The following is a 23,065-nucleotide window of genomic DNA, read 5'->3' on the forward strand; positions in this document are numbered from 1 at the left end:
ATCCATCTGAAACACCCTTCCCTCTTACCCTCCAAGCATCATTTGCCACACAAACCAAATTACACCTTTTCAACCACTCCAACCTGGGATAATCTCTCTCCTTCCAAGGATGCCATGGCAAGTCATCATCAATACTAGGGAAGGAAGGGGAGGCTCAAAAACAAACTCTCTAGAACTCTTTATATATATATGCAATGTTATTTACTTATGCATTTTATCTTTGGCTTCACTGGGTCTTTGTTGCTGCACATAGGCTTTCTCTAGTTGTGGTGAGTGGGGGCTACTCTTCATTGCGGTGCACAGATCTCTCACTGAAATGGCTTTTCTTGTTGCAGAGCGTGGCCTCTAGGGTATGGGGGCTTTCGTAGTTGTGGCATTTGGGCTTAGCTGCACATGGAATCTTCCTGGACCAGGAATCAAACCCATGTCCCCTGCATTGGCAGGTGGATTCTTAACCACTGGATCACCAAGGAAGCCCATATTCCCTAGGACGCTTGTTCTCCCCTGTTATACAAAAACCCAATCATTTCCAAAATTAAGAGTTTACTTAAAAAATTCTGATTATCTCAGTGATAAAGAAATTACGAAGACCACAAAACTTTTTCAGTATAGTGCTTTTAATTCTCTCCTAGATTTTAAAACAAAAAAGAATAAATACAAATGAAACACTCCAATGGGCCTCTGTACTACATGATCTGTTGCCTTTTTTCTAATTATTATTATCAAGATCCTGTACATATTAGACTTTTCTGTTTTCTGCATGGACTGCAATGGCATAACCACAAAGGAATTTAATTTATCAACATTCTGAAGTGTTATCTAGAGAACATCACGATTTCAGGTGCCCCAGCACCAAACATGTCTAGAATCACTGGTCTGATGACTCACTTAGTGGGGGAAGGGGGGAGTCTCTCTTGCCTTGTGACATCTCCTGCTCACTGGCCTACCTTGAATGGTCCTGCCAATTAACTCCCCAGCCACATTGAGAGCTCCTGAGGGGCAAGGATGATATTCCATTCTTTCCAGCCCTCTCATGTCAGTGCCAGCAAGGAACAGAGGGACTGCTTTGGCCTAATGCTAAGATGTCCCAACTTCCACTGAAAACAAGCATCTATCTGGAAAGGTCCTCCTCGTTTTTATAAGGGGCACAGCCAAGAACAGATGATGTTACTTTTTTTTTTCTTTAAAGAGCCATACAATTTTGGTCCATACAGCAGCCACAGGCAAGACATAAATGAATAAATGACCAAGCATGACTGTATTCCAATGAAACTTGATTTAGGGACACTGAAATGTTAATTGCAGATAACTTTCACCTCTCACAAAATACTACTCTTTAGATTTTCCCCTCAATCTCTGTATTTTTAAAATTTATTTTATTGAAGTATAGTTGATTTACAATGCTGTGTTACTTTCTGCTGTACAGCAACCTGTTTACATATACATTCTTTTTTATATTCTTTTCCTTTCTGGTTTATCACAGGATATTGAATATGGTTCCCTGTGCTGTGCAATAGGACCCTGTTGTTTATCCATCCTGTTTATGAGTTTGCATCTGCTAATCCCGAACTCCCAATCAATCACTCCCTCCACCCGGCCTTGGCAACCACAAGTCTGTTTTCTATGTCTGTACCCTCAATCTTTTTAAAGTAGAAAAAAAACATTCTTAGCTCATGGGCCACACAAAAATGCTGGAGAACTGAATTTGGCTCATGGGTTGTAGTTTGCTGACTAGTCAATGGTTTTATACCAGTCTGAGATCAAACCATTTCCCAACAAAGTCTCCTAGAATAAGTTTCTTAATTACTATCCAAGCTTGAATGTCCCTTTCTGCAAAATGGGAATAACATCTTCTCATAGGCTACCATAAGGATTCCATGAGTCAGAGCTTGTCACATTCTTAGCACAGAGCTTAGTGCATTGTAAATGCTCAATAAGCATTAGCTAGTAATAAATGGTCAAAGATGTCATTGTTTATCTACATGACTGGTCCTGAGGACACAAATATAAATGCCACGGTCCTTGTATTCAGGAGAACTCAGTCTGATGGAGGAGACAGCTAACTTAAGATGGGATGAAAAGAGACATACAAATGGCCAGGAGGCACGTGAAAAGATCCTCAAAATGCAAATCAAAACTACAATGAGGTACTACCTCACATCAGTCAGAATGGCCATCATCAAAAACTCTATAAACCAATTAATGCCAAGGAGGGCATGGAGGAAAGGGAACCTTCCTATACTGTTGGTGGGAATGTCAACTGGCAGCCACTACAGTCCCTGTGTGGCTCAGATGGTAAAGAATCTGCAATGCTAGAGACCCGGATTCAATCCCTGTGTCGGGAAGATCCCCTGGAGAAGGGTATAGCTTCCCATTCCAGTATTCTTGCTTGGAGAATGCCATAGACAGAGGAGCCTGGCATGCTACAGTTCATAGGGTCACAAAGAGTCAGACATGACTAAAGCAACTGAGCATGAGCCCACACAACGGAGAATAGTATGAAGATTTCTTTAAATACTAAAAATAGAGCTACCATATGATCTAGGAATTCCACTCCTGGGCATATACTCAGAGAAAATCATAAATCGAAAAGATACATGTCCGCAAATGTTTATAGCAGCACTGCTTACAATAGCCAAGACATGGAAGCAATCTACATGTTAATCAACAAGAAATGGATAATGTGGTAACTTATCTACAATGGAATATTACTCAGCCATAAAAAAGAATGTAATAATACCATTTACAGCAACATGGATGGACCTAGAGATTATCATACTGAGTGAAATGTCAGACAAATATTATATGATATTGCTTATATGTGACATCTAAAAAAATGGTACAAATGAATCTATTTACAAAACAGAAAGAGTCATGGATAGAGAAAACAAACTGATGATTACCAAAGGGGAAAGCAAGAGAGGGATAAATTGGGAGACTGGGATTAACATGTACACATTATTATATAAAAAATAGATAACTAAAAAGAATCTATTGTATAGCACAAGGAATTCTAATCAATACTCTGTAATGACCTAAAGGGGACTAGAACCTACAAAAGAATGAATATGTGTATAACTGATGCACTCTGTTATACAGCAGAAACCAATACAACATTGTGAATTGACTATGCTCCATTAAAAATTAATTTGAAAAAATTAAGACGATGAGATGAGATGGGAAGGGCAATAGGAAAAGGCAGCCAGAATGTTGGCAGGGCCAATTCTAGGGCGTCTCCCACCCCAGATTTCTTTGTTCTCTGCAGTTCCCCCAACTTTCCACAATGAGCACAGAGAAGCCCAGTGGTTAGAAGCTCAGATTCGGAGCCAGAATACCTGGCTTTGGGGATCAAAGCCCATCTCTACTACTTATGAGTGATGTGACCCTGGACAAGTAGTTTTACCTCCTGGGGCTCCCAGGACCTCATCTGTAAGGAGAAATCGTTGGAAGAGCTTGCTGCTGTATCATAAGCAAAGCAACTTAGTATCTGGCACAAAATAATTCACTAAGAAACCTCTGATTATTACAATAGTACAGGCAAAGTCTGAAAACGGAAAAAGTGGGGGAAAGTTTCAACCTGAAGTTCAGACCTCTGCCTCAAAGCAAACCCTTCAAGAGTGACTGTGTGTGCATTTAAAAATGCAGTGTTTAATATCAACAGAGCACCTTAACCTTCCGAGAATCTGAAACACAGCATGCATACTATGTCACTTCAGTAGCGTACGACTCTGTGCGACCCCATGGACTGTAGCCCACCAGGCTCCTCTGTCCATGGGATTCTCCAGGCAAGAATACTGGAGTGGGTTGCCATGCCCTCCTCCAAGGGATCTTCCCAACCCAGGGATGGAACCTGCATCTCTTGCATCTCCTGCATCAGCACGTGGGTTCTTTATCACTAGCGCCACCTGGGAAGCCCTCTGAAACACAGATGGAAATGCAAACTCAGAGAGACTCATCTCCCTCTGCCTCCTGCTCCTTCCTGCTTTCTTACCGATGTCTCTATGTTGCCAGCCAGTTTCCTGGTACCCAGCATGCCCCAGACTCATCCTCTCCTCTGACTGGCAGCAAGTAGCTGGTGTGGCCTCCCAGGGGAAAAAGAAATACCAGTGGGTTTGGCTAGAGCAGCTGGTCAAGCAAGTCCTGTGGTGTCTAGTCTCCAAAAGCCCAAAGCTGAGGCACCAAGTAAAGAAAGGTATTTTCCCTCTGGGGCTATAGGTCCAAGCACCCAGTTCTCATGGTGGGTTTTCATCTGTCTGCCTCAAGACCAAAATCAGAAATGGAGCCAAGCTTTGGCAGACACTCACCCAGGGGCTGGTCTGCCCAGAGAGGCTGGTGAACTCATGGCATCTAGGAGAAGCTTCCAGAATATTCACCAAATGCCAGGTGCTGGGATAAGTGTACCCCTAGGTATCATTTCATTTAACCCCCCAAACTGCAACCCTGACAAGCAGGTGCCACAATTATTCAAACTCTTCAGATGGGGAAGCACAGGTTTAGTCCAGCTCATGTACCGTGAACAGCAGGACAGGACTCTGAACAATTTCTGTAACTGTTTGCAAATGGGTCCAGCACGGCCAATCTTTGAGGTCTTTTTTTTAAAACCCTTTTTATTCATCTTCTAGGTGGTAACCATTTCCTTTTTAAAAATAATTTTATTTATTTATTTATTTTTGGCTGCACTGGGTCTTCATCGCATGTCCAGGCTTTCTCTAGTTGCGGCGGGCGGGGGCTATTCTCTAGCTGTGCCTCACGGGCTTCTCGCTGCAGCGGCTTCTTTTGTTGCAGAGCACAGGCTCTAGAGCGAGGACTCAGTCGTCGCAGCGCACAGGCTTAGTTGCTCCTCGCCAGGTGGGATCTTCCCGGACCAGGAATCGAACCCGTGGTCTCCTGCATTGGCAGGCAGATTCTTGACCACTAGATAACCAGGGAAGTCTGACTTTCGGGGTCTTAATGACCCATCCATGTCTGGGGCAGGGAGCGATTTTCTGACCTGGAAGACTAGAGCTTCACCCCATGCTTTCACCCACAGACCCTCCCTCTTGCCACTCATCCCACAAGTGCGTTCAGTCACATGTTCAATGTCTGCATTGCTACCAGAAGAGCCTCTCTAAGGAGACAGGAGCTGGTCACTTCTGTGTCCCCAAGGACCGCATGACCTGGCACACAGTAGGTTCTCAATAAACACAGCTTGTTACCCAGCTTACATAGACCCCTATCCACTCCGCTCATTCAGAGTTCCTTGTATTTGACCTCCGTTTGCATCTCCACCCCAAATATGTAGACAGAGTGATGGAGAGGAAGCAGCTCAAGACACACGCCAGAGTGATTATCCTTTTAATTTACTTTAACCATTGAGAACCTTCTTTTCTCTCTTTGCCCAAATCATTGTTTGGGGACCAGGTAGAAAAGGGGCCATTGTAGAGAATGTTTAAACTGGGTCCAGAGGACAACCCAACACCTCCATCCCAGTGGTCTGTCTGTCTGGTCTGGTCTGTCTTTTGAGTTAAAAATGTATTTTACAAATTCTTGGGTTTTTTTCTAGTTCTACTTGAATATATACATAAAATCATTATGAAATTAGCTATCCATTCTTCATAAATTGCAAATCTGATTTTCCAGGGATTTTCTTTTTATCAGTGTGGTACCTATGATATTTCAAAACTCCATCAAAAAATTCCCCCCTCTTTATGTCTTGAGATAGGTTAACTTGCTATCCAAAAGTATATTTTTTTCCTATCCCTGAAAGTTTCTGGTTCTTTCTAGCTTTCACAGATGCAATTATCCTAACACTCTTCATATCCTGTTTTCTAATAATTATGGGTGTGAATTAATGTTAAAAAGAAGAACAAATAATGATTCACTCTGCTTAATTGATTGTCCATGCACATGGGTGGGTCATTATTGCAACATAGATATCTACACTCCATATCCTTAGTAGAAAACTAAACCTTAAACTCTTTGTTTTTGAATTACACATCTGATCTGGAGTAATGATCTTTATGGAGGACTCTCTGAAAAGGATGCAATCCGTCCTTTTCTCTAGATTTCTGGTCTGCTGACAGATCTTGGAGATTTCCAGAACCTGGCAATCATGCTAGAAAGAGGCTCAACGAGGTGCTGGAGAGGACTCCAGGGAAATTGAGGACTTGATGGTACTTTTCACAGATTTGTATCTGTTGCCTAAGACAGGGTGGGAGGAGTATCTTCTACAGATTCATGTCAGTCTGTTTTACCTTGGAAAATCCCACACAGTGTTGGGTAAGCCTTCTAAAGCCACAGCAACTAAGTAACATAAGCATTTTAAAAGCCAGAGAAGTATGCCCATGTTCATAGCAGCAATGTTCACAATAGCCAAAAGGAGGAAATGACCCAAATGTCCATTGATGAATGGATAAACAAAATGTGGTCCATTCATACAATGGCATATTATTCAGCCCTAAAAAATAAGGAAATTCTGACACCTGCTACAACATGGATGATCTCAAGAACATTATATTCAATGAAGTAAGCCAGACATAAAAATAAAAGTGAAAAAAGAGACAAATACTGTATGATTCCACTTATATGAGATCCCTAGAGAAGTCAAATCCACAGAGACAGAGAGTAGATGGTAGGGGCAGGGCGCTGGGGGAGGGGAGGGGGAGTGAGTGTTTAATGAGGACAGAGTTCCAGTTTGGCAAGATGCAAAAGTTCTGGAGATGGATGGTAGGGATGGTTGCACAACAATTGACTGTACTTAGTGTCACTGAGCTGTGCATTTTAAACAGTTAAGATGGTAAACGTTATGTTATATATATTTTACCACAATCAAAGAAATTGAAGGGGCAAAAAGCCAGAGCTGAGTTGTACTGGATAGATAAGAGTGTAGCTTCAAATAAACAATCATTTCTTATCATCTGTGACCAGGAGAGGACAATGTCCTGGCGCCAAAAGAACTGATGCTTTCAGACTGTGGTGCTGGAGAAGACTCTTCAGAGTCCCTTGGACAGCAAGGAGATCAAACCAGTCAATCCTCATGGAAATCAACCCTGAATATTCATTGGAAGTACTGACGCTGAAGCTGAAGCTCCAATACTTTGGCTACCTTATGTGAAGAGCCAACTCATTGGAAAAGACCCTGATGCTGGGAAAGATTGAGGGCAAGAGAAAGGGGTGACAGAGGATGAGACGGCTGGATGGCATCACTGACTGGATTTGAGCAAACTCTGGGAGATAGTGGAGGACAGGGAAGGGTGGCATACTGCAGCCCATGAGGCTGCAAAGAGTCAGACACAACTTAGTGACTAACAGAGGGCCCCACCACAGGATTATGAACCAGGAGCAAACACTGATTCTATATGCCAGGAACCAGTATCTGGCACAGGTCTCAACTTCTCAGCTGCAACCTTATATGCAAAGCCACGCCTTCTCTGGTGATGAAACCCCCAGTGTAGGAAAACAAGCCTTGTTCTCCAAAGCACAAGATTAAAAACAAAACCTACTCAAAACATCACGGACATTTTTGCAGATAATACCATCCTGGATATTTTGACTAAAATAGGTACAGAAATAAATCCACAGAGGAATGTCTTAAATTATATCTCAAGACGTGTGAGTATGGAGCAAAAATAAGAAACTGATTTTGGAGAACGGAGCATTGGGATAAAAGTGTTCACTGTTTTCTCCCAATGCCCCAGCTACTAGTAAGCTCCCCACCTCTAAACAGAGCAGGCACCCCTGCCCCCCCAAAACACACACAGAGGTGCTATTTTTGTATCTCAGATGTGGTGCAAACTCCAGCCATCTTTTATTAGCTGTGTGGCCTTAGGCAGGTTAAAAACCTCTCTGGTCTCTAAAATAAGGATAACAGGATTCCCATTGCAGCTGTGTGTCCTTGTAACATGGTAGGGCCTACACAGCCTCTCCTCCCCTCACCATCAAAGAAGGTAACCCCCTTACCTCCGAAGTCATCAGCATATTCACTCCCACCCAGATTATTCACCCCCACCGCCACCTCAGAAATCTCGCCACCTCAGAAATCTCCCCGTTCTATGAAATTCCAAACCCATGGGTGGTCCTCTACTTTTGCCAAGACTTTGCCCCAGTTTTGATCTTTCTTCTTGATCATAGCTTGGCTTCTCTGTGTCCCTGACCTACCGACGTTCTCAAGATTCTTCCACAACATAACAACCATTGTTCCCTTGTCCATCCACAAACCACCAGATTCTCCCTCCCCTCACTGGCCAAACTCTCAAAGAAGAGGTATCCGCTCTCTCACCTCCTGTTTTCTCCCATTCAACATCTCCACGCATGATGATTCCTTCCTGGAACTTGAAGGAGCCCTCCCTGCTGAGTCTATGGATTCTACTCAGGACTGACTTCTCCATAGCTATGTGGCTTCTCCATAGCTTTGGGCTCAGATGAGAAAACCCTCTTTTTTCCCTTCCCTTATCTTTTGTGATACAATCATTAAGCCACCCACTCACTTTCTCTGTCTCCATCTCATATTTGCTAATTCTTCCCAGGGAATTTCACAGCATGTGAAAGAGTCAATAAAACAATAAACAACTAACAAGTCTGTGTTGGGAACTAGCCTTCTTGGATATCAAAACATTATAAAACTACATGGATTAGAACGGTAATAACTTCAGCACGTGGAAAGGCAGACATATTTATAGAAACTCAGAAACAGACCCCCAAATCAATGATGAAGGGGTAAATTTCTGCAATAAATGGCCTTGAGCCCTCACCTAATTATTTGGGGGAAAATGGATACCCTTGAAATTTTTTTAATGATAATAATTAAAGTTAAGATAGAAAACTTGGAGGAAAAAAAACTTTCATTTTATGGATAGAAAGGGACTTTCTAAGCATAAAATAATATGAGATGCATGCAAAAATTCAGGTCTGAACTCCATAAACATTTTAAGCTTCTCTGGCAACGGACAACCAGAGTATTTTCATCACGGAACAAAAACATCTGAAAATGTAATTGGCAAAAAGTTAACAGTCTTTGCTATGAAAACCACACGCAGATTAATATTTCAAAAACCACTAAGGCACTGAAAGATAAATGGACAAAGGATATGAACAGGAAGAAAAAACCTAAATGATAAATAAACATGTTTTAAAAGGTTCAACCCTGATAGCAATCAAAGAAATGCAAATAGAAACAATGACAACACACCAGCTCCTCCCTCCAGTAAATTATGAAAGATTTTTCAAACAACACTCCAAGCTAGCCAAGGTGTTCCCTCTCAGCCAGTGCTAGGAGGAGTGCCCGTTGGTACAACATTTCCGGAAAGCTATTTGGCAATCAATATCAAGAAACTTTGACCCAGAAATTTAACTTCTGGAAAACCAAAATCTGAAGGGGGAAAAAAAAAAAATGCTCAATAAAGCTTCCATACCAAAATGTTCAACCCTCTTTGTGAAAACTAGAAATAATTTAAATACCCAATGACAGGAAAAGTTAAGTAAATCCAGACACAACAGAGCCACTAGCGGGAAATACCCCCAGTAATCGTGGTATAAGGATGGCCGCTTTGTTTTTATTCTTTACACGTTCCTTTTTCCAAATGCCTACCATGAGCAATCTTAAATCAGACAAGAAATAGATTTCCTTTCTTCGACAGCAAAATCCATACTCATCTGCTCTCTCAAACAAGAGGAACATTCAACCAGCTAGCTCAGGTGTTGGCAAAATCCGGCCCTCTGCTTGGTTTTGTAAATAAAGTTTTATTGAAACACAGCCATGCCCGTATATGTATTGCCCATTGTTGCCAGGTGGCTGCTTCCTCGGTCCAATAGCAGGGTTAAGTAGTTGCAATAAAGACTGTATAGGCTACAAAGTTTAAAGTTTATTTATTGTCTGAGCCTTTGCAAAACAAGGTTTGTCACCACCTGAGCTAGTGAACACTTCCAGCATCTTTTTAATGAATCAAGTCACAAGAAATGGTATAGAATCCAGAGAACTCTGACATACCTTTCTGGCAGTGGCTGTGTGTCCAGCACCGCTCCACAAATTGCCCGTTGATGACAGTGGCAGGGCAGTTGGTCTTGCCCTTGGCGGTGCCTGGACAAATGTCCCCACACTCCTCATTGTCGTCTTTGTTCAGCACGATATAATTATCCTCCACGGAATCCAGGATGCGAGACCAGTCGATGGTGGCCAGGTAGCAGAGTTCATTGTTCTTCTCAATGCGGACAGACCCCCGGGTGATGTTCATCAGGTTGTAGAGGCCAAGCTCCTTCAGGTGAACCATCTCAAAGATGACCAGTGCATAATTAAAGAAGAGGCGTGAGCCTCGGATAACTGTGAGGTTGGGGAACAAGTCCTTCAGGCTCTCCAGCCCATAGACCCGGAAGAGCAGCAAGTAATCAGTGATCATGATGAGTTTGGGGAAACTGAGGTCTCGGAAGTCCTCAGGTCTCGTTTTGAACATCAACAGAATCTGCAAATGTCCTTCGATGACTGAGCAGTTGGCCAGCTCATGCAGCCGGGTGAGATTATTCCGGATATCCATACCGGGGCACACTGGAAGTGCAAACAAGCAGAGAGCAAGACAAGTGAGCAAACATCCCATGGATGGTTTATAAGAATGAGTGGCAGGGCAGCCACGTGGCCATGTGACCTGGGTCCCACGCCTGCTCAGAAGGGCCTTGCCCTGGGCTTAATGTTCTCTCATCCATCTTGAAATCCTTAATCATTTTTGGGTGAGGCGGTCCCAAGATTTCATTCTGCACTGAACCCCACGACTTCTATAGCCAGCCCCCATCAGTGGTTTTCTCCGTCAAGTGTCCATGCCTAAGTAATTACTCTCAAAAGGCAAAAAACCTGAAGAGTAATAATTCCTTTGGCGGTACCTGTTTAGAAACCTTAAAACCATCACATCAAATATGATGCAAAGGAGACACTGGGATTACAGGGGGTTGAGTAATGCAGCAGGTGCAGAAGGGGAAAGGGGAGCCATCCCCAGTGAGTCAATGTGAAACATCTTCAGGAAATGGATTTATGGGGATAAAGGTGCCCACATCAGAAATGAGGCAAGGAGACCTGGCTGTGTTGTGTCAATTCTCTCATTTTCCTGACTCTCCTTCCCAACCCGCCCTCCTGGCAGGCAGCCACAGTCTAATCACCTTTTACCCAGGTGTGTCAAGGGCTTCCCAGAGAGTCTGATCTCCCCAGTACAAACACCCTGAACACCTATTCTCCTGCAGTTGGTCTCTCCCTTGCTCAGACACCCTCTATGGCTCCCCAGCACCCTGCACTTTCCCTCTCACAGCTCTCAAGGTTCTGCCCCTCCATCCCCGGCACCATGTAAAACAGGCCTGTCCACGACTCTCCAATTACAAGAGGGCCTTCCAAACCTCCCCCCTCCCATAACATGACCTATGAAGAGAAGGGAATGAAATAATGCAGACACCCAAGCAGTGGCTGGCACACAGTAGGTGCTCAATTAATGTCAGCCATTTTCTTGTTGTTTATGTCTCCCAAACGCATCACAGTGTCACCTCTAGGCTCTGTGCTTTCATCCCCATAGACCAGGGTAGGCAAATATTTTCTATAAAGGCTCAGATAGTAAATACATTCTGCTTTGCGGTCAGTCTCTGTTTAGACTATTCCACTCTGTCGTTACAGCTCAAAAGCAGCCCAGAGACCACGAGTGGCTATGGCTGTGTTCCAATAAACCTTTATTATCAAAGCAGGCTGTGGGCTGGTGTTTTCCCTTGAGGTGGTAGTCTGGTGACCCCTGCCTTACTCTGACAAAGTCCAAAGGTACTTCTGCAACAATAGAGATATTCTACATACGTGCTGGTCATATGGAAGCCACCGGCCAATTCGTGGTTGTCAAGCACTTGAAATGCGGCTTATATAAGACTGAGGAGCTGAGTATTTGATTTCACTTTAGTTAGTATGAATGGAAATAGACATGTGCACCAAGTGGCCACTGTTCTAAATACAGTAGCTCGAGTCCCTTTGGCTGTCAAAGTTCTTTACACCTTAGCTCCCTACTTTGAAATCCAGCTCATCATCCTTCAAGATCTAGTTCAGAGGCCACCTCCTCCAGGAAGGCTCCTCTGATTTCCTTTCCTCCATATACTTATTTAGATCTTTCCCTCCTCCTGTGTTCCTTATACTGGAGTTAACATTCATCAGATGCGAATCCCTCAGACAGCCTCTCCTTGCCAAAACACACACACTCACTCAGTCAGAGGTTGGGAGACACCTTCTAGAGGACTAGGATATCAGTTCCAACACCACACACTCATGCCACCCAAGCCTTGTCTGAGGCTCCCAGCTTCAGTCACATCAACAGCATCTACACACAAAGGTCTGTCTAGACAGGTACCTTGAACCCTTCCAACAGGCTCCATCTGCACCCCACAGATGAGAAAACTCTGAGAGGCAAAGCCAATCAGCCAAGGACCCACCAGTAACATTCAAGGTTGCCAGATTTAGCAAATAAAAATGAAGGACAGGGCTTCCCTGGTGGCTCAGTGGCAAAGAGTCTGCCATCTAATGCACGAGACATGGGTTCCATCCCTGGTACAGGAAGATCCCACATGCCTTGGAGCAGCTAAGCCCCCATGCGCCACAACGATTAAGCCTGTGCTCTAGAGCCCGGGAACTGCAACTACTGAAGCCCGAGCACCTAGAGCCTGTGCTCTGCAACAAGGGAAGCCACTGCAACGAGAAGCCCTTCAACTGCAACTAGAGAGTAGCCCCTACTCACTGCAACTGGAGAAAAGCCCAAGAGTAATGAAGACCCAGCACAGTCATAGATTAGTTGATTAAAAGTTTAGAAAAAAATGCAGACCACCCAGTTAAATTTGAATTTCAGATAAGCAAGGAGTACTTTTTAGGTAAGTCTGTCTCATGCAATGTTTGGGACATACTTATCCTTAAAAATTACTCATTGTTTATATTAAATTCAAATTTAATTTGGTATCCTGTACTATATCCGGCAGTGTACAGCTTAGACTTGGTCACAGGTCTGGGCTTCTCAAGCCTGAGCCTCGTAACTCTATGTTACCTGCACACACACGCACACACACTTCTGAAATTGGTGCAGAGACAAAAACACCATCCTTCCCAAGTTGTGGGAGAAATCGGATATGAACATGCATTCAAAGATTAACCAGCTGTTGAACATCAGGGAAATGTAAATCCAAACCACAGTGAGATACAACTTCACTCCCACCAGGATGGCTCAAATTAAAAAGACAGACAATAACAATAGTTGACACAGAAGCGGAGAAATTAAAACCCTGTACATTACTGGTGGGAATGGAAAATGGCTCAGCTGCCGTTGTGGAAAATAGTCTTGTAACCCCTCAAAAGATTAAGCAAAGAGTTACCATATAACCCAGAAACTTCATTCCTAGATAAAATGAAAACATAGGTCCAACCAGAAATGTGTATACAAATGTCCATGGCATCATTATTTATGATAACCAGCAAGGGAGAAACAAGCCAACACTACACACCCATGAAATGTAGCATGTCCAATACAGAGGAGGATTATTCAACAATAACAGAGGAGGAAACCCTGACATCAGCTACAAAAGGGATGAACCCTGAAAACATGATGCTCAGTGAAGGAAGCCAGTCACAAAAGACCACATGTGGAATGATTCCATTTACATGAAATATCCAGAATAGGCAAATCCATAGAAAGTAGATTAGTGGTTTCAAGGGGTTCGAGAGAGGGAAATGCAGAGTGACAGATAAAGAGTATGGGATTTCTTTGGGAGGACTGATGAAAATGTTCTAAATTGATCACAGTGATGGTTGCCCAATTCTGTGAATGTACTAATGTATGAAGAACTTCTAAATGGTAAACTTTAAATAGGTGAATTGTATGGTATTTAATTAGCTCTCAATAAAGTTGTTGTTTAAAAATTAAATGACTATAACTACCTGGGACAACAAAGAATTGCTTTATTTTTTAATCTCCAATGACTTGAGTTAAAGTCATTAAAGCCATAGTGGTGTTGGTGGTGGTTTAGCTGCTCAGTCGTGTCCGACTCTTTGTTACCCCATGGACTGCAGCCCACCAGGCTCCTCTGTCCATGGGATTTCCCAGGCAAGGACACTGGAGTGGGTTGCCATTTCCTTCTCCTCATTAAAGCCGTATGTGTCCCTATTAGTATAAGACAATAGAGCCATTTACTGCGGGGACAGAAAATACCCAGAGGATGTTAGAAGTGGTGCCAACAATATATGTAGGATCTTGCACTGGTTTTTAATACCTCTGGGTGGGAAACTGAAGGATGCTTCAGGTCCTCAGTAAGTGGCACCTGGTTAACCATCACTCTACACACAGATAGGGAAGGACCAGGGGGATCAGGGGAGGAGGGCAATCCTGGTGACAGCTAACACACTCACTTATGTGAAGCACTTGGTCATGTTCTGGCAGGCACGTTCTCTGTCTCTCTTTTTTAAATTATTTATTTAAGTTTTGGTTACATTCCGTCTTCATTGCTATGCAGGGGCTTTTTCTAGTTGCGGTGAGCAGGGGCTACTCTCTAGTTGCAGTGCTCAGGCTTCTCATTGCGGTGGCTTCTATTGTTGCAGACACAGACTTAGGCTCACAGGCTCAGTAGTTGCGGCTCTGAGGCTCTAAAGCTGGGGCTCTGTAACTGTGGCACTCGAGCTCAGTTGCCCCGTGGCACGTGGAATCTTCCCAAACCAGGGATCGAACCCGTATTCCCTGCACTGGCAGGCGGATTCTTATCTACTATACCACCAGGGAAGTCCTCTCTTGATGAATTCTAAAACTAATCCCAGAGGAAGTAGATAAACAAAATGGTCCATGCCCATTTTTGTGATGAGCAAGTCAAGATTCACACAGAATGAGTTGTAAGGCGTAACTGAGATTTCAACCCAGCAATTAAAGGCAAAGTTTATGCTATTACTATGTTACAGTCTATCCACCTCTGTTTTTTCAAAAACATACCTAATGAAAAAGCAGGTGAATGTGACTTAAATAAGGAAACAATGAAATAATGTCCATGCGGTGACAACCCGGAGGAAACTTGCTAAAGACGGCTTTCTTCGTTCACTCCTGCAGCACCTATCTGCTGCTAAGTCCGACTCTGTGCGACCCCAGAGACAGCAGCCCACCAGGTTTCCCCGTCCCTGGGACTCTCCAGGCAAGAACACTGGAGTGGGTTGCCATTTCCTTTTCCAATGCATGAAAGTGAAAAGCGAAAGGGAAGTCGCTCAGTCATGTCCAACTCTTAGCCACCCCATGGACTGCAGCCTACCAGGCTGAAAACCTGTTTCCACTGTTCCAGGGACTGGAAGTGCTTAAAAGAATAGGATACAGGCTGCCCTGGGTCTCAGAGACTGTAGATGCTATTAACTATTCAAATCAATTGAAGGTATAACTGAGGAGGATATCTCAGTTAGGTAAGGACAGTGTCAAAGGCTAGAAGAAATCATAAAAAAAAACAAGCTACTTGAATAAGCCTGGGACAGTCAAGGAGGGCTTCCTGGAGGAGGTGACACCAGGACTTAAAACCTACACAAACAGAGCAATAAGAATTATTCTGTTCTGCCTACTTCATCGGAAGGTCAAGAGTGACAGCAAGCTACAGCTCATCGCTGTAGGTCACCAGGGTGTGTAGGGTCTATAATAGCCTTATCTGATAGAAACATGATAGAACTTTAAATTTTCTCTAAAAAAGTAAAAAAGAAACACTGAAATTAAATATACTTAATCCAATATATCCAAAAATTTCACTTCCGCATGTAAGCAATACTAAAAAAAAAAAAAAAAACTACAAGATTTTTTTTCACATTATGCCTTCCAAATGCCACGTGTATTATACACTTGCAACATGTCTCAATTTAGATGCTAAATTTTGATCAGAAATACTCAATCAGTATATGCATATTCCACAAAATGAATCATTGAAAATGTAGGGTTCTTTGTATCCCTCCCAAAAACAGTTGTTCAATAACAGAATCAAGTGTTGATTTCCTGACATTTCAATCAACTAAAGTTAAACAAGACTTTATGTTTCCTTTTTTCACATTTACGTTTCAATGAATTAAAGTTTGTTGTTGTTCAGTCTAAGTCGCATCCGACGGTTTTTGACCCCATGGGCTGCAGCACACTAGGCTTCCCTGTCCTCCACTATCTCCCTGAATTTTCTCAAACTCATGTCTATTGAGTCAGTGATGTCATCCAACCATCTCTTCCTCTGTTGCCCCCTTCTCCTTTTGCCTTCAATCTTTTCTAGCGTCAGGGTCTTTTCCAATGAGTTGGCTCTTCGCATCAGGTGGCCAAAGTACTAGAGCTTCAGCATCAGTCCTTCCAATGAATGTTCAAGATTGATTTCCTTTAGGGTTGACTGATTTGATCTCCTTGCAGTCTAAGGGACTCTAAAGAGTCTTCTCCAGCACCACAATTCAAAAGCATCAATTCTTCAGCACTCAGCCCTCATCATGGTCCAACTCTCACATCTATACATCACTACGGGAAAACCACAGCTTTGACTATACAAACTATTAAAGTAAAAATCTATTTGCCCTGGCCACAATTTCAAGAGCACCATGTGGATAGTAGCCACCATATTGGATATGCAACTATAGACTATTTCCATCAAAGCAGACAGTGCTAGTCTTGGAGTTCCCCTCTTGGCCAGAAGAATCTATAATTTTTCAGTTGGAGAGAAGATGGATACAAGAGCCATCTTGGAAAGTGTCCCCTCTCCCCTGGTTTTCTTGTCACCATGGAAACAGCAAATAGGTACTGAGGATCTGGGAGGGAGAGGTCTAGAAGATTCTGAAACTTCTTTACAATGCTAAGAGTTATACTTTTTGCTTTCAAGCCTGTACATTCTTCAGACATTCTTCAAATGCTCCCTGGTGGCCTCTTCCGGGGCCACATGTTACTCTCTGCATTCTTTCCGGTCTTAACACTGCTTCTTCCAAAATTCAGGAGTCCTAGCCAACAAGTCTTGGGTTCAGGTGTCAGGCCACCACCCACACCAGTTTCAGGGCACACTAGAAACCCAACAGATCTGGGAACTTCCCTAGTGGCCCAGTGGCTAAGACTCCACACTCCCAGTCCAGGGGGCCTGGGTTCCATCCCTGAACAGGGAACTAGATCCCACACACGGCAACTGAGAGTTCACATGCCACAAGTAAAGATCCTGCGTGCCTCAACAAAGATGGAAGACCCTGTGTGGCACAGCTAAGAGCTGGTGCAGCCAAAAATAAATAGATAATTTTTTTTAAAGAGAGACAGAGAGAGAGAAACCCAACAGATCTGCCCTCCCACTCCAGCGTGGGCACCTGCCAACAGTATGATCCTGAGTCATATATTTAATCTCTGTGTGCCTCAGTTTCCTCATCTATAAATGATGATAATCATGTGATGAAGGGTAGGAAGAATAGAGGAGAACCGGCATCCGGCTACATACACGCATCAGTTCTTCACTCCAAGCTACTTGGAACCAATTCCCAGATTTATTCCCTTCAGAAATTATAACTTGGGCACACCGAGGTACCAGATACCCTTATGAGTCTCCACCTGACTGCTTTTAAGTCTGGCTCTTAAAACTGACTTCAGCCAAAACCTAGACAGCATATTAAAAAGCAGAGACATCACTTTGCTGACAAAGGTCTATATCGTCAAAGCTATGGTTTTTCCAGTAGTCATGTACAGATATAAGAGTTGGACCATAAAAAAGGCTGAGTGCTGAAGAATTCATGCTTTTGAACTGTGGTTCTGGAGAAGACTCTTGAGAGTCTCTTGGACTGCAAGGGGATCAAACCAGTCAATCCTAAAGAAAGTCAACCCTGAATATTCACTGGAAGCACTGATGCTAAAGCTGAAGCTCCAATACTCTGTCCATCTCTTGCAGAGAGCTGACTCATTGGAAAAGACCCTGATGCTGGGAAAGATCGAGGGCGGGAGGAAAAGGGGATGACAGAGGATGAGATGGTTGGACATCATCACTGATTCAATGGACATGAACTTGGGTGAACTCCAGGAGATGGTGACAGACAGGGAAGCCTGGTGTGCTGCAGTCCGTGGGGTCTCAAAGAATTGAACATGACTTGGCAACTGAACAACAACAATGAAAGTGTGTGAGATGGATTCTTCTGGAAATGGCTGGACACAGAAGGGCAGTAAATACCCTGAGGTGGGAGATGCACAAGACTGGGGTCTGGGCAACAGGCAAACTGTCACCAAGACAGATTTCCTCAAAGAGGAAAGAAACTGAGGCTCGGAAAGAAACATGTCCTCCTCAAGGTCACGAAGGCAGAAGGAGACAGAGCTGGGATTTAAACCCAGCATATTAGTCTACTGTGCCATCCCTAACCAATGACCACAGACCAGGTGGCTTAAACAAGAGGAAATTATTTTCTCCCAATTCTGGAGGCCAGAAGTCCGAGATTAAGATGTCAGCAGAACTGATCCTTTCTGAAGCCTCTCTCCTTGGCTTGTAGACGGCCGTCTTCTCCCTGCATCCTCACTTGTTCTCTGGGTGTGTCTGCGTCCCAATCTCCTCTTATAAAGACATCAGTCTTATCAGCAAATGGGCTTCCCAGGTGGCTCACTGCTAAAGAACCCACCTGCCAGTGCAGGAGATGTGGATTCGATCCCTGGGTCAGGAAGATCCCCCTGCAGGAGGAAACAGCAACCCACTCCAGTGTTCTTGCCTGGGAAATCCCGTGGACAGAGGAGCCTGGCTGGCCGCAGTCCATGGGGCCGCAAAGAGAAGGACATGACTGAGCACATGACTTATTAGCTTAGAGGCCACGCTGGTTATCTCATTTTACCTTGACTGCCTCTTTAAAGACCCAATCTCCAAAGACAGTCACATTCTGAGATGTTAGAGGGTTGGGACTTCAGCATGTGAGTTTGTGGGGAAGGACAAAATTCAGCCTATCACACGTAGGTCCTTAGGATTCCCACACCTGTGTCCTTAGCCATTACACAGCATTTCTCAAAATATTCAGTGGAGGGCTTTCCTGGTGGCTCAGTGGTAAAGAATCTGCCTGTCAATGCAGAAGGCACGGGTTCGATCCCTGATCTGGGAAGATCCCACATGCCTCAGAGCAACTAAGCCCATGTGTCACAACTACTGAACCTGTGCTCTAGATCCCAGAAGTCACACCTGCTGAGCCCACGGGCCACAACGGCTAAAGCCCAAGCGCCCTAGAGTCCATGCTTCGCAACAAGAGAAGCCACTGTAATGAGAAGTCTGCACACCGGGACTGGAGAGTACCCTCTGTTTACCAAAACGAGCAAAAAAAGCCCACACAGCAACGAAGACCCAGCACAGCCATAAATAAATAAATAAATAAACATTGTTTAAAATAGAGTATCCCTTCCTTTAATAAAAATTCTCTGTGGACCATCAGAATCACCTGGAGTGATTCTGGGCTGGGGTGGGGGAGAGTGGTGTATGTTAAAATGCAGGTTCTTAGGCCCAGCTCTGGACCAAATGAATCAGTGTCTCTAGGAGCCCAGCCTGTGAATCTGCATTTTAAATGAGGCCCCCAAGGATATGTCAGGGACTCACGTAAGACAAACATACCGTCTACCCAACCTGGGTCACCTCTCCAGCCCCACCTGTTCCTCTGAGCACTCTGTTCCAGGATCAATACCATTAGTTGCCTTCTTTGGGGTTGTTGGTTGTTGTTTTGTTTTTTAATTTACTTGGCTCCACCTGGTCTTAGTCGCAGCACATGTGATCTTTAGCTGTGGCATGTAGAATCTAGTTCCTTGATCAAGGATCGAACCTGGGACCCCTGCATTGGGAAGTCAGAGTCTTAACCACTGGACCACCAGAGAAGTCCCTCCTCGTTCTGAGGCTACAGTCCTATTGGTTTAGGACTGCCCTCTCATGACCTCATTTAACCTTAATTACCTCCTAAAAGCTCTATCTCCAAATACAGCCACATTGAGGAGTTAAAGTTTCAACCCATGAATGGGGAGCGGGGAGGTAGCAATTCAGACCACAACAGTTCTTTTCCCCTCCTTTCCAGGACCTGCCCACTCCGGGATAGACTGCTTCCTACTTTAGACAAACATGTACCAAGCCCTTCTCCGACCCACACTTAGAGTACGGTTTCACTTACCGTGTAGTCAGCGTTTCACTAGAATGCACCTCCACTGGGCAGACCAATGTCTGTGGGGACCCAGAAAGATACACCCAGTCTGTGCTGAAAGGGAAGGCGAATGGGGTGGGTGATGAAGCCAGAGAGGGGAGGAAGGAGGCCTCTGACCCAGTTCCTTGAGGAAAAAGTAGGAATCCATGGGTGAAAAGAAGGAAGAGAGGTCCTTGGGGAACAGGAAGCAAACGCAAGAGCATAAAGAAGAGAGAACCCCAAGGAAGTGCAGTCATGAAGTCAGGGAGTTGAGACCACATGCTGCCCAGCTAAGGCCAGGCTCAACTGCCAGGGGGATGGGCTGATTGAGCTGGCAGCTGTAGTCGGACTGAAGCAGCAAGTGGAAAAATCTCTCTGGTAGTAGGGCAGAGAAGGTACTGGACAGGGCACTCTGGAACCACCTCTATGGCTTGGCCTAGGGGGCCTGTCATGGGGTGGGTGCAAAAGGAAACAGACAAGACCACAGAGTCATCTAAGGAACCAGCATCAACAGGGACTCGGTCCCCAGGGAGGTGGGGAGTGAGGCACCATTGTTTGATGAACCTGGAGAGGGCCAGATAGAACCAGTGGCAAGGACAGCAGGCTCAGACTGGGGTACAGTGAGTCTGTGGGGGCCTTGGGGATGCTCTGGGATGTGGATCCAGCGGGTGATGGAAAGATGTAGACCCGGAGCTTGGGGAGAGGGGTGGATGCAGGCAGAAGTGATGGCAGTATGTGCTAAAATCAAGAGGATAAAAGGATGGAAGGGGTATGGGAGGTCTGGAGAGCACAGTATTTAAGACCAGGGAACCAGAGAGAGGACCAAAGACCCACAGTCACCCTGACACCCATATCTCCCACAAGCTTCTCTGAAAGCTCCAGAACAGCTAGGCTAATCCCTCCAGTCAGTTCCATACCTCTGTATAGACCACCCCAAGGACATCACCCATCAAACCACAAGGTTTCAAGGGGCTTCCATGCCATTTCAAGAGTCCTACCTCCTCATGTGTACAGATGATGCCACAAAAGACACTGGACAGAAATACCAAGAGAAGTCTTGGAACTTTTCTTGGAATCAGCCTGGCAATGCAGGGGACACAGGTTTGATCCCTGGTCCGGGATGATCCCACGTGGAGCAACTACTGAACCCAAGTGTTGCAACTGCAGAAGCTTGCACACCCTAGAGCCTGTGCTCCGCAACTAGAGAAGCCGCTTCGATGAGAAGCCAGCGCAGGGCAACTAGTGAGTAGCCCACATGCAACGATGAAGACCCAGTGCAGTCAAAAATAAATTACAAAGTTTTAGACAAGAAAACCAAGAGAAGACTTGTAAGAACAACAACAACGAAAAAGTAGCAGATGTCTTCAATACCATGTAACTGGATATAATTAGGAAGAAACGTCTCGGTGAGAATTTATCCATTTTCTAATCTCCTGCAAGGAAACCAGATCCATGGTTGAAAACAGATTAGCAACAAGAAGTCACAGAAAGGCCATCAGAAAACAAGGGGAGCCCTGCTTTCTTTATCCATTTGTGTCCAACCACTACCTTTTCCCACACTCTTAATAAACACAGTTTTTTGAAAGTACCTATGTTTTCCACCTTCTCACAAAGGCATGGGAGAGAAGCAAGCACCTCCTGGTAACAGCCTGGTCTTCCTGAACATGAAACAGAAGGTACCCTCTCAAGCTGATGGGACACCATCCCCTGAATGAATCGAAAGAAAGGCTCTGATTTGACATCAAATTTTAATCCTCATCAGTCTGCCTCGAACTCCACCTGGAACTCATATCCAGTCTGCACTGGGCAACACAGAACGAATCTCACTCTGCTGGAAACAAAATAGGTTTCTAGAAGCCCCGACAGCCACTGGGGAATGGCTCAGCACCAGGGTCAGCAGAACACAGGAGGACCTCCCTGCTCCTTGAAACAACAGCTAGGGGCTCTCTGCCATCTCTCATCTCTCAAGGGTTTCCCAGGTGGCTCAGTGGTAAAGACTCCACCTGCCAATGCAGGAGACGTGGGTTTGATCCCTGGGTCAGGAAGATCCCCTGGAGGAGGAAATGGCAACCCACTTCAGTATTCTTGCCTGGGAAATCCCATGGACAGAGGAGCCTAGCGGGCTACAGTCCATGGGGTTGCAAAGAGTGGGACACGATGGAGAGACTGAACAAATGTGCACATGTATAGACCTGAATTACTTTGCTGTACACCAGAAACTAACACAACATTGTGGACCAAGTATACTTCAATTAAAAAAATGTTTAAGGATGTTTGTCTTAATCCTTGGGGATTTATGAATCCACACCAGGAGAGATGCGACAAGAAGGCAAGATGTCACCTTGTTCGATCTGAGCTGGAACATGCCTGTCAGATGATCCCAATTTTTTGCCACTTGTGCCTCCTGGTGCATGTCCAGGAATAACAATTAAAGCTCTGAGTATTTATTTTGGAATTACAAATGTGCTTTACTGTGCTTAGTCACTCAGTCGTGTCTGACTCTTTGCGACCCCATGGACTGCAGCCTGCCAGGCTCCTCTATCCATGGAGATTCTCCAGACAAGAATACTGGAGTGGGTTGCCATTCCCTCCTCCAGGGGATGTTCCCAATTCAGGGATCAAACCCAGGTCTCCCACACTGCAGGTGGATTCTTTATCATCTGAGCCACCGGGGATGCCAAATAAATTTTCACAAATAGGTGAATTCACAAATATGGAATCCAGAAAAAATGAGTATCTTATGAGTTATGAAGTTTTCAAGCTTAAGACTATTGATCCAATATAAGATACTTATTAAAAATATTTATTCATTTATTTGGCTGCCCTGGGTCTTAATTGTGGCTTGTGGGATGTTTGGTTACAGCATGTGGGACCTTAAGTCCCTGACCAGGGATCAAACCCAGGCCCTTTGCCTTGGGAATATGAAGTCTTAGCCACTGGGCCACCAGGGAAGTCGCAGGAATTAAG

General features: G+C 44.5%; 1 protein-coding gene across 4 annotated transcripts in view; it reads right to left on the bottom strand.

Annotated features, from left to right (window-relative positions):
* The window catches only part of INSR (insulin receptor), a 146,309-nt gene that overhangs the window by 116,298 nt on the left and 6,946 nt on the right, over window positions 1-23,065 (bottom strand). For all 4 annotated transcript variants that reach the window (XM_005208817.5, XM_005208816.5, XM_005208815.5 and 1 more), the window contains exon 2: window positions 9,965-10,516. In XM_005208817.5, the coding sequence (XP_005208874.1) occupies window positions 9,965-10,516 (552 nt within the window). The remainder of the gene's footprint in view (window positions 1-9,964; window positions 10,517-23,065) is intronic.

This window comes from Bos taurus, chromosome 7, assembly GCF_002263795.3.
Source record: "Bos taurus isolate L1 Dominette 01449 registration number 42190680 breed Hereford chromosome 7, ARS-UCD2.0, whole genome shotgun sequence".
Lineage (NCBI taxonomy): Eukaryota > Metazoa > Chordata > Mammalia > Artiodactyla > Bovidae > Bos > Bos taurus.